The sequence below is a fragment of the Aythya ferina genome (genome assembly GCF_964211825.1).
Source record: "Aythya ferina genome assembly, chromosome: Z".
Taxonomy (NCBI): Eukaryota; Metazoa; Chordata; class Aves; order Anseriformes; family Anatidae; genus Aythya; species Aythya ferina.
This window is the reverse complement of record NC_140299.1, coordinates 11287046-11299610: the sequence shown is the minus strand read 5'-3', so window position 1 is coordinate 11299610 and position 12565 is coordinate 11287046. Positions and strand designations below refer to the sequence as shown.

The window sequence follows — 12565 nt, the reverse complement described above, 5'->3', positions numbered from 1 at the left end:
AACAGCAAATTACTTGGTGTTTCATGTAACATTTTAATCTTAAGTAACTTTGTTCTTGATGTAGGTAAAGAGGGGATTCATTCTATTTGTAATAAGTTATTTCTTTAAAATACTGGATAGCTATTTTTCTTCAGCTACTCATTCAGTGTAGTTCTGAAACTGCATTTTACTCCCCTGTTAAGCATTCCAGAAAAAAGCCTGTAATTTTGAGATGGCAAGAGGTAAACCAACATTTCATTCGTTTTTTTTTCTGAACTAGAAAAAAGTAAATCCAGATCTACAAGTAGAAGTAAAACCCAGTATTCGAGCAAGAAAAATCCAAGAAGAAAAGATGAGGAAACAGATGCAGAAAGAAGAATACTGGAGAAGGCGAGAAGAGGAGGAACGCTGGAGGATGGAAATGAGGTAATGTGTTGTTTTATCAATAAATGAGACAAAGCTGCAGGCAGATTAAAACTAACTCTGCTTCTGTGGTTATTTCTTTTAAATGATGTGGGAACTCTGTACTGTCTTGTTTTAAATTAAATTGTCATTAACTCACTGGGGTTTTCATTTGCTAGTGTTGGAGCCCTCTGAGGAATGTGGACTTACTAGAATTACTTTGCTATAAACAAACTCACTTTCAAAAAGCCATTCATTTTTGTTTACCCTCTGGAATTCTCTGGTATTTGCACAATTACTAGAAGGGAGTGAGTTAGTACATCCAAGAATTCTTTTAGAATGTTTGGAAATACTAACATCTATGTAAAGAGAATTCTTTGATGCCCTTCAGGCGATATGAAGAAGACATGTACTGGAGGAGAATGGAGGAAGAGCAGCATCACTGGGATGACCGTCGCAGAATACCAGATGGAGGATATCCTCATGGTCTTCCAGGACCTCTAGGCCTGCTGGGAGTTAGACCAGGAATGCCTCCTCAGCCCCAAGGACCAGCTGTGAGTTTAACTTGAGGAGAAGAAATTAAATCTTACTTACCAGGAGGCACAGTTAAGGGCTATAAATTATTCAGTGCTGAGATGTCTCCATTGTTTCTTAATAAAGGATTTGGAAAGGTGAAGAAAAAATTACATGCTAATGAAATCATGTAGACGAACCTTTCTTCCAAAATAAGTCCACTTAATATGACCATAGGATGCCTCGAAGACAAATACTGATGCTTCTGAAATACAAGTCTTTCTGGATTTGTGTATTACTTTTATTTAATTCGCATTATACAACATTATCTTCTTGATCTTTAAAGGTCCCTTCCAACCCAAACCATTCTGTGATTCTATAATTGTGGGCAAATATATGTGTAAAAAGTGGTTGGATCATCAGTCCCAGAGGATAATGGTTAGTGGTGGGTCCTACTCTCCTTTGAGGTTGGTAACAAGTGGAGTACCACATGGGTTTATCATGGAATTTGTCTCATTTAGTACCTTATCAATCATCTGAAAGGTGATGGAGTTAGTGCATGCTCATCAGGTTTGCTGCTGATGTGAAACTTAATTGCATCAGGGTGGGGAGAACAACCTGTACCTTTGAGAACAGGATTTCCATCCAGATGGACAGAGGAATAGGCTGGCAGGAACTTCATGCAATTCTGCAAGAACAAATAGCTAGTGCTGTACTTGGGACTGAGTAACCCATTGCATTGGTGCAGGCTGGGGAATGACAGGCTGGGTAGCAGAGCTGCTAAAGGGAACCTGGGAATCTTGGCAGACAGTAAGTTGAACATGAGCCAGCAATGTGCCCTGCCAGCAAGGAACACCAACAGCATCCTGATCTGTATTAACAGCAGCATAATCAATAGATGATAGAAAGCAATCTGCTTTCATTAAACCCAAACTGCAATACTGCACTCAGTTTAGGGCTTTCTAGTACAAGAAAGACATAGATAAATAATAGCAGGTTCAGTGTGGGGTTACCAGAATGACTGGGGGCTGCAACACACGTGCTTTGTGGAGGGATCTTGTCACTGGCAAGAGAGGTTCAGACCGCATACAGGAAGTAACTTTTTTCACAGAGATGTTGTGCAGCCTCCATCTTTTGCATTTTTCAAGGCATGACTGGATAAATCCCTGAGCAATGTGATCTGATCTTATAGCTGACCGTGGTTTGCACAGGAAGTTTGACTAGAGACCCCCTGAGGCACCTTGCTATTTGAATTCTTCTTTATAACAGCAACTATAGATACCTTGTTTTGCAGCAGTGAATAAGTATGCAAGTATTTCCCATTTAATAAAAAGACCATAGATATTTATTTTGGGGGAGAGGAGTACTTTGGATCTAGAGATTTCATAATTGGTTTTATTTTGATACAGCTTATCTTTCTTCAAACGTGATTGTTTGTGAGCAGTGTAAGTTGTTAAGTACATCTCAGCTCATGTTTTGTTACATTTCAGTCATTTGAGGCTTGAATATTCTGTGAACTTTGAAATGTTGTCACATTTCAGAAATACACTTTTTTTCTCTGTTTAGCCTGTACGCCGCCCTGACTCCTCTGACGACCGCTACGTGATGACCAAACACGCAGCAATATATCCAACAGAGGAGGAACTTCAGGCAGTCCAAAAAATTGTTTCTATTACTGAGCGTGCTTTGAAACTTGTTTCTGACAATATGACCGACCATGAAAAGAACAAGAGCAAAGAGGGAGATGATAAAAAAGATGGCAGTAAAGACAGGTATTTTTATTTTTTAAGAAATTCACCTTTTGTTTCTAAAATCTTACGGTTTTCCTTGTACCTTTTTCAGTGCTTCTAGGGGCCCTGTTCTGTTAAGGTTTTTATACAGTAAATTTTGATGAGGACTGTGTCCTCAAGAGTATGTGGAATATTCCTATTCCATTTCGTTTTTCTATCTGCAGGACTAGCTTTAAAATTTTAATACTACTTTAAATACTATTTTAAATGCAACTTCTGACTATAATTTACTTCACAGAGCTCTGAAAGGAGTTTTACGGGTAGGTGTTTTGGCTAAAGGTTTGCTGCTCCGTGGAGACAGGAATGTCAATCTTGTTTTGTTATGTGCTGAGAAGCCTTCAAAGATGTTACTCAGTCGTATTGCTGAAAGTCTTCCCAAACAACTTGCAGTAAGTACAGTTCAGATTCTTTCATCTGATTTTTTTTAAGTTTCTGTGTAAAAAAAAAAAAAATAATAATAAAAAAAAAAATCTGTCCAAGTCATGTGTCTGCAGGGCTGACTACTGCATTCCATAGCTCAAGTTGAATTTCTTCTGTTTTGCTGAGTGTTTCCATCTGAATTCAGTGACCACGCTGCATGTTTTGCTTTCTGTACATTGTGTTTACAAGTGTCTAAGTGTCTAGGTGTTTATGCTAGTGGTGTAGTATTAACCATCATTTAATAGACTTCATTTGACTGGAAAACAAAAACGAGCAGAAGATGACTTTCTGTTGTCCAGTTACCACCAGTGACAGAGGTAATTTGTGCAGTGTTACAGAAAGCTTACTGCTTTAGGGTCAAAGTTCTCCATTAATGCCAGTCTGCTTCCAGTACGTATGCTTCGTAGTTCCACAGTTAACAAATTAAGTTTTGTAGCTTCTTAATGTGGCACCATTCTTAAAAGTTACCAAAAAATAAAAAGGCTGTCTTAGACCATTCAGTGGAACGCATATAAACTATTTGCTATATTCCTATAACAAATGAATATTGAGTCTTTAACTCCATTGCTCCCTACAGAAAAAAAGCCTGCCCACCATCATTATAGAAAGGTTTCTTGTGGCATCAGTGTTTCAGTACAGTCTGGTAAATTGCTCAGCAGAATCAGTGGCATGGTAGAAGCATTAGCAGGATCAGATTAATTAGGAAATAGTCTTGGGTCCTGCTCAAAGTAATAAAGCAAGAAAAGCTGAAAATTGCTCATCCTGGTCTGTCTTTGTAGAGAACTGGCTTCTAGTTTGTAAAACGAGATGACAGTTTCCTACAGCTTCTTCTTGAGATATTTAGAACTATTAAATCAGTAGCAAGAAGAAATGCAGAGTAATCTTTGTTCTCGTCTGAAGATGTGACAGCCAAGTATAAAATGTGCCTAGCAGTACCCAACCTCTAAATGAGAGCTGGAAGGAGGAGAATCACTGAGGCTTTGTCTTTAAAAAAGACTCGTATGTTTGACCAGGAATAATACCCAACTGACATTTCAAGTGGCACTGAGGCTTTTCTTTCTTTTAAATGCTGTCCAAGTTTATACTGTGTAATTTACTTTGCATATGAACTTCCTATATGGGTAGTTTTTCCTCTTTCTTTTGCGTGCTTGGTGACTGCTGTGTGTTTTCATTAATGATTTGATAACAGTAAGTCAGTCCACAGATCTATGTGCATCTACATGTTTATACGTTTTTTTTTAATTGCATATACTGTGACCTCTTTGAATACAGAGGTATTTGCTTCATATAATTAATGCTGCATTTCTGTCTTTCTGTTAAAAAGACTACATTGAAGTCCATTTTCTTCTCCATACTTTTATTGTTGCTGATAGAAATCTCTGTTTCCCAATATTTAGGTAATAAGTACTGAGAAATATGATATCAAGTGTGCAGTCCCAGAAGCAGCAATAATTTTAAATTCATATGTGGAACCCAAAATGCAAGTTACTATCACGCTGACATCTCCAGTCGTTCGGGAGGAGAACATGAGGGATGGAGGTTGGGAAGTTGTTAAAAATGTTACTTCTTTCTTATGTATTTGATATGTTTATCTATTCTGCTTAAGGTGGCGTTAAGGTCCTGGAAGGTAACATGCTGGCACAACTAATACTGATTGAAACCTTGTTTTTCAACAACCAGTCTTAGTAGACAACAGTTGGTTAAAACAAATGTTTATATGATGCATTTATTTAATTTTTTGAAATTGTAACTTTATGTCCAACCTCAGCTTTCTGGAAAAGGTACAAACTTAAGTGTTTTTCCCCTCTTATAAAATAACTTGAAAAACTAAGTATTTTACAGCATGTGGCTATAAACTGGCTTTGTAGAGCAGTCTTGCCCTCAGATAAAGATTTTATCATTTTAGAAAAACAAATCAAATGGTCTTGGATTTAAACCAGATCGGTATTACCGTCACTTACACTTCCAATTAGCAGTACCACTTAAAATACATTTGTGTAATAATTTTGATGGTAATGGTGCTTCTAACTTTAAAAGACAGTGCGATTTTTTCCAGCTCTCTGAGGTTGCTTCTTGGTCTGGAGTGCTTTTTTGAGTATATTTAGGCTCCTGGTATTACAATCAGTCTTCTATCCAACTGGCAAACCCAGACGAGTAGTGTAAGAAATGGCTTTGTCATTGAGCTGAAGAAGAAGGTTGAGTTTATAAATCAATTTACATTTCTGAAGTCCACAGTTTCTCTGGTGCCAGCAGTGTTGCTTTAGGGTCTGTTCTGTAACACTTTCAAAGCTCCAAAAGCTTTTAAGCCAACAAGCATGATTAATGTCTGCAGTACATTGGTTCTTTTTATTTACGGGTCAGATAAAATTAACTTTTGTTTCCTTTTAATCCTGTATTTTCATAGTTGAAAGACATGGCAAACAGGGTTCTGGTGATTGACAATGAACCTACAAATAGGAAATCTGGTGTTAATGCTTCTCATGCAGGTTGAAAAATTGTGTTTGTTTATGTATACATGTGCTTGTGTATATACATATTTATATAAGCCACAGTTTTTTAATTTCATCTGATCATTACATGTCCTCTAAAATACTTGAGGTTTTATACTGTATTAGTAAATGTTCTGTAGCTGTGACTAGTGCATCAAAGGCAAACTGGGTTAACAAAGTCATCCTATGTAATCAGAACAAAATCAAGATGCATTCTGTAGTTTGGATGACTTCTGAAGAGTCTTTGAGTGCTTTGTACATGACTTTTAAGCTGCACATATCATACCTAACTATAAATGCTTTGTACATGTACTGTCACATCCAACCAATACTACTTGGTTTTTGGCAATTTTAAGTGTCACGTGACTTTTGGTTTGTCTGAATCAGACTTTGCATATTGCTTAAGTCCTTAAGGAATACTTTCACTTAAAAGCTTTGATTATTAAATTAGATTAATAATTAAAAGAAGTTAACCTTAAACACTATGTTAATTTCTTAGTGTACTATGCAAAAGTGCAATATTGATTCCTGCCATAATACTCAATTTCAATTGAATTTTTTCAGGCCTAAAATTTTATGATGCAGACTAAAAATAAATTTCAAATGCCTACAATCAATCCCTTAATTTATGCCCCCCAAAGGAAACAAACCTGTATTTTTGTCTGACCCACACTTGAGTTAAAATGATCGTTGTGAGTTTATTCACTGCTGAATGCAGTACTGCCTCTAGGCAAGCCAAATCAAGTTAGTTTTCTCTTCAAGACACTGAGCAGAATAAAATGGATGTGCAGTAAAGTTCACTCTTGAAACAAGAGAAAATAGAAGACTGAATTGCAAATTATTGCAGCAAAGAAAGCCCTATTATGAAGACTGCTGGTTATTTGCTGCAGAGTTAACAGTATGTGTTTGTTTTTTTTTTCTTACTGCAGCTTCTCATGCTCTGTGTCTTACAATGGTTTAAAGTTTTCATTTTTTTTAGCTCGCTTGGGAAGCTAGTTCAGGTGATAAGGAAGGCTTTACCGGAAGAACCAGTTTGAATAAAGATGAGACTGAGATTTGCACTTGGAGTAGAATCGTGTTTGATGTATAATAATCCCATTACAAGATAAAAGGAAAAAAAAAAAAAGAAAAATACAGTGTGAAATAAAATTGTTAACTGCATAGCTACTGTTCCTTACAGTGTTGTGCATTTGACAGTTTCCCAAATCTGATACATTCAAAGTGCTCTAACCCCTGCTGTGGAATATTTCCTTCAGCAAACAAAGTGTACATATTTATAAACACATATGTGTGTGCGCGTGTGTTTTTTTCCATCCTTAGCTAACAGCCCCGGTCCAAAGCCTTCTAGCAGAGGGACTTGATTCCTGTCAGGGGTTGCTGCCAAGACATCGGAAGGATTTTTGACCAAGGTTTTCTAAAGCTCATTGTCACACCTGCCATACATTATAAAGGAGGGGGTTTGGATGCATAGTCCTAGCATCTCCTGTTACTTTGTGTTTGGCTTTTTTTTTTTTCTTTTCGTCTTTGTCTCTCAGAGTTCAGCAGTGTTCACACTAGTTTTGAAATAGTTGACTGGGTAATATGTGTTTCACGTAATAAAACTACCAAAATTGATATACCTGTTAACTTTTAATGAAGAAGTAGTGTGGACACGGCATGTTTAACTGAAGATTAACCCCTTATATTTAGGCTAGTAATAAATATGTAGGGTGAGAATTCATGCTTGTGTTTTGTAAATTAATTCAGTTTTGTGATTTAGCTTTAGGGTGGTAGGTTAGGAGTCTGAATTTAGTTGAATAGTCTTTAAGGGGTTAATCCTAAAATGTGAAACATGCAAAAATCCACAGATTAAATATTACAAGAGTTCCTTTTTTTTTTTTTTTTAAGTCAGTATATTCTTAGTTCAATAAGTGCCTTGGCAACTTCTGACTTTCACAGTCTTTTTAAGTTTCAAGGGTATTCATATGATTTCTATTATTAGAGGGACACTGTAGATTGACATTTCCAGCACTAAGTGCACTTCTGTGTGCTTACAGTGTAATAGTTACTAATAAAATTATTTTCCAAATTAAAAAAAATATATTTTTTTTTCCAAAATTATTTTCCAAGTTTTTGGAGAGCTGGAATTGAAGTAATCAGAGTTTAAAATTACATAGTGAATTATTGTGCTATAAATTTGCAGTGTTACCTATTTGCATATTATGCAAGACCGATGGGCTGAGGCCAACTGTATGAAGTTCAACAAGGCCAAGTGCTGGGTCTTGCACCTGGGGCACAGCAACCCCAAACAGAGCTACAGGCTGGGAGAGGAGTGGTTGGAAAGCTGCCTGGCGGAGAAGGGCCTGGGAGTATTGGTGGATAGTCGGCTGAATATGAGCCAGCAGTGTGCTCAGGTGGCCAAGAAGGCCAACAGCAGCCTGGCTTTTATAAGAAGCAGTGTGGCAGCAGGGCTAGGGAAGTGATTGTCCCCCTGTCCCTCTGGAGGCCACACCTTGAGTACTGTGTTCAGTTTTGGGCCCCTCGCTACAAGAAGGACATTGAGGTGCTCGAGAGAGCCCAGAGAAGGGTGACCAAGCTGGTGAGGGGCCTGGAGAACAAGTCTTACGAGGAGTAGTTGAGGGCTGGGCTTGTTCAGCCTGGAGAAGAGGAGGCTCAGGGGCAACATTATCGCTCTCTACAGGTACCTTAAAGGAGGCTGTAGCGAGGTGGGGATTGGTCTGTTCTCCCATGTGTCTGGTGACAGGACGAGGGGGAATGGGCTAAAGTTGTGCCAGGGGAGGTTTAGGTTGGATATTAGGAAGAACTTCTTTATGGAAAGGGTTGTTAGGCATTGGAATGGGCTGCCCAGGGAAGTGGTTGAGTCACCATCCCTGGAGGTCTGTAAAAGATGTTTAGATGTAGAGCTTAGTGGTATGGTTTAGTGGAGGACTGGTTAGTGTTAGGTCAGAGGTTGGACTCAGTGATCTTGGAGATCTTTTCCAACCTAGACGATTCTGTGATCGGTTTTATAAGAATGTAAATAATTGACTCTTTAGGCTACTAGAACAAACAAACCAATATTTTGTTTTAAGCTTATCAACTTTATTAGCTTCTCTTTTCCTGCTGTGGGTTTTCTCTGGGTGTACCCCTTGTCTGTAATATCTAAGTCACACCTATTTCTTCTGTTATCTTACCTGAAACCTTCCTTGTGTAGGTTTGTGGTGGTTCACAGAATCACAGAATTGAAGAGGTCAAAAAGGACCTTGAAAGATCATCAGGTCCAACCCCCCTGCCAAAGCAGGTTCCTCAGAGCAGGCTGCCCAGGTAGGCGTCCAGAGGGGCCTTGAATTCATCTCCAGAGAAGGAGACTCCACAACCTCCCTGGGCAGCCTGTTCTAGTGCTCCGTCACCCTCACCATGAAGAAGTTCTTTCACATGTTGGTGCGGAACTTTCTGTGCTCCATCTTGTGGCCATTGCTCCTTGTCCTGTCCCCACAAACCACTGAAAAGAGGTTGGCTACATCCTTCTGTCTGCCACACCTCAGGTATTTATATGCATTGATGAGATCCCCTCTCAGTCTTCTCTTCTGAGGGCTGAACAGAGCCAGGTCTCTCAGCCTTTCCTCATAGGGAAGATGCTCCAGGCCCCGTATCATCTTTGTGGCCCTACACTGGACTCCTTCCAGGAGATCCCTGTCTTTCTTATACCAGGGAGCCCAGAACTGGACACTATTCCAGGTGAGGCCTGACCAGGGCAGAGTAGAGGGGGAGGATCACCTCCCTTGACCTGCTGGCCACGATCCTGTTATTGCATGCCAGGATCCCATTAGCCCTCTTGGCCACAAGGGCACACTGCTGGCTCATGGTCAACCTGTCATCCACCAGGACCCCCAGGTCCTTCTCCTCAGAGCTCCTCTCCAGCAGGTCATCCCGCAGCCTGTACTGATACATGTGGTTGTTCCTTCCTAGGTGCAGGACTCTACACTTGCTCTTGTTAAACCTCATTTGGTTTCTTCCTGCCCATCTCTCCAGCCGGCCCAGGTCTCGCTGAATGCCAGCACAGCATTCTGGCGTGTCAGCCACTCCTCCCAGCTTTGTGTCATCGGTGTACTTGCTGAGGGTGGACACTATTCCCTCATCAAGGTCGTTGATGAAGATGTTGAACAAGACCGGACCCAGCACCGACCCCTGGGGAACACCGCCAGTCACAGGCCTCCAGCCAGACTCTGCGCCGCCGATCACCACCCTCTGAGCTCGGCCAGTCAGCCAGTTCTCAGCCCACCTTACTGTCCACTCCTCTATCCCACACTTTCTCAGCTTTGCTATCAGGATGTCATGGGAGACAGTATTGAAAGCCTTGTTAAAGTCAAGGTAGATGACATCCACTGCTCTCCCCCCACTTACCCAGCTGGTGGTGCCACCATAGAAGGCAATGAGGTTGGTTGAGCACGACTTCCCATGGTGAATCCATGCTGACTACTCCTCATAATAATCTTCTCTTCCAATTGCTTGGAGATGGCCTCCAGAACAAGCTGCTGCAATACCTTTCCAGGGACAGAGGTGAGACTGACTGGCCTGTGGTTTCCCGGATCCTCCTTCTTGCCCTTCTTGAAGACTAGCATGACATTGGCTGTCCTCCAGTCTTCAGGCACCTCACCCGTTCTCCAGGACCTTTCAAAGATGATAGCGGTTCGGCGTTCACCTCTGCCAACTCCCTTAGCACATGTGGATGCATCCCATCGGGACCTATGGATTTGTGTGGGTTGAGCCCACTCAGACGCTCACAAACCACTCCGTTGTCAACAAGGGCGGAACCCTCCACTTCCCAGACTCTTTCTCCTCCCTCCAGGGTCGAGGAGTCCTGGGGGGGAGTCCTTGAAGCAAAGACTGAAGCAAAGAAAGCATTCAGGATCTCTGCCTTCTCAGCATCTCCCGTTACCAGGACACCCTCCTCGTTCAGCAAGGGACCCACATTATCCCTAGTCTTCCTTTTACTGTTTACATACTTAAAAAAAAAAAACCCTTCTTGTTATCTTCTATGTCTTTTGCAAGCCTCATCTCTAGGTGGTCTTTAGCCTTCCTTGTCGTATCCCTGCAGACCCTGACAACCCTTCTATACTCCTCCCAAGAGGACAGGCCCTTTTTCCACATTTCATAGACCTTCCTCTTCCTTTTGATCTTATCAATGAGCTCCTTGCTCATCCACACAGGTTTCCTGCCCCCCTTTCCCAATTTCCTACTCTTGGGGATGCATCAATCCTGAGCTTGGAAGAAGTGCTGTTTAAATGTTGCTCAGCTCTCACAAGCACCCTTGCCTTCTAGCAACCTAGCCCATGAGATACTCCCAAGCAAGTCCCAGAAGCGGTCAAAGTTGGCTCTCTGAAAGTCCAGGGTTGCAAACCTGCTTTTCGCCTTACTTCTTCCACCAAGTTCCATCTGGAACTCCACCATCTCATGGTCGCTTCATCCCAAGTTGCCCCTGACCTTCACATCCCTAGCAAGCCCATCCCTGTTGGTAAGGACAAGGTCCAGGAGCAATCCCTGCTTCATTGGCTTCTCCACCACCTGCGTCAGAAAATCATCTTCAACGCATTGTAGGAACTGTTTGGACTGTTCAAGCCTGGCCGAGTTGCTTACCCAACAGATGTCTGAAAAATTGAAGTCCCCCAGGAGAACCAACGCCCATGATCGTGAGGCTACTACCAGCTGCTTGTAGAAGGCCTCATCAACTTCCTCCTCCTGATCTGGTGACCTGTAGTACACCCCCACAACAGTATCACCCATACCAGCCCACACCTTAATTCTCACCAGCAAGCTCTCCACTTGTCCTTCACCCTCCCCCAGCTGGAGCTGGGTACACTCTAATTGCTCCCTCACACCCCTTCACTTCCCCAGCCTGTCTTTCGTAACAAGGCCGTAGCCCTCCATGACAGGATTCTACTCATTCAAGCTGTCCCACCAGGTCTCTGTGATTGCAACGAGATCGTGGCCCTGCGACTGAACACAGATCTCGCGCTCATCCTGTTTATTTCCCATGTTTCCGCGCATTCCTATACAGGCACTTTAGGGAAGCAGCAGGCACAGTGACCCCTGGAGGGATGCAAGAAGAAAAAAATTCTGGATGGAGTATTGGGATCATTGCCTTCTCTGAGGAGCACTCAGACAATCCTATGGGACAACTCAGAGGTTTTTCCCTACTATCTTCAACAGTGAGAGCAGTGACAACTTCACCCGGCCCTTCTCTGTCGCTTTTAGCTCCCCTCTCTTATGGTTTCTTTGGGTTTTCTTCCTTTTTTTTTTTTTTTTGGACTTTTTTGATTTTGTTTTAAATGAAACACTTTAAATGTCTTCATTTGCTCTGTAAAGGCTTTGTTAGTTTCTTATTTCCACTTCAACATATGGTCCATAAGTTGATTATCTGTGAGAGAAGATAACCTTGTTTTTCTCAACTTGGTTCTTAGTCCTCATTTTAACCCTATGCAGAGCAATAAGAATATCATATAAAAATGCCTAAATCTCAGTGTAGTACCTTAGTTGAAATTCAGTTATTGGAAACTTAGAGCACCATGCTCGTTTACAGTGTTTTTTTTTTTGCTCTGCGTAGTAGAGTATCCTACTGTTCATTATATATTTGTCTATAAGTATGTGGCAGCTTCAGGGCTGTCTCTGCAGCATACCTAGAATTTTCTCCGTGTTGGCCTGTTTCGTAAGTCTTTCTGTTTTACTAATTCAATTCTCTGACTTACCGAAGGTTATATCTTGCTGCAGTAAACCATATAGTTTTACACAGTCAGTTCCTGTGAAACAAGTGCCATTGAGAGAGGGCTTTTTGTTTCCTCTTACCTGGTATATTACCAGTCATGCTACCTTTTTTTGTTGTTGTTACAGGTCACAATAACCATTTTCATAAATAATAAAATAAAAACATTAAATGTATCATATGCTTATAATTTTAAGCAACCTGAATATACCATTTCAGACTGTTCAGTGTGG

At 41.1% G+C, this 12565-nt stretch overlaps 1 protein-coding gene across 4 annotated transcripts in view; it reads left to right on the top strand.

The window, feature by feature from the left end:
* The window catches only part of ZFR (zinc finger RNA binding protein), a 47774-nt gene that overhangs the window by 25961 nt on the left and 9248 nt on the right, over positions 1–12565 (top strand). For 3 of the 4 annotated variants that reach the window (XR_014687014.1, XM_084503405.1, XM_084503404.1), the window contains exons 11-15: positions 260–405; positions 773–935; positions 2461–2666; positions 2923–3073; positions 4502–4643. Coding sequence is in view for 3 of the 4 variants with exons in the window: in XM_084503405.1 (XP_084359531.1) it covers positions 260–405; positions 773–935; positions 2461–2666; positions 2923–3073; positions 4502–4643 (808 nt within the window). In the remaining variant the exon portion in view is untranslated. Of the gene's footprint in view, positions 1–259; positions 406–772; positions 936–2460; positions 2667–2922; positions 3074–4501; positions 4644–6355; positions 6726–12565 lie in introns of those variants that run through there. The other variant, XM_084503406.1, reaches the window with a different exon arrangement.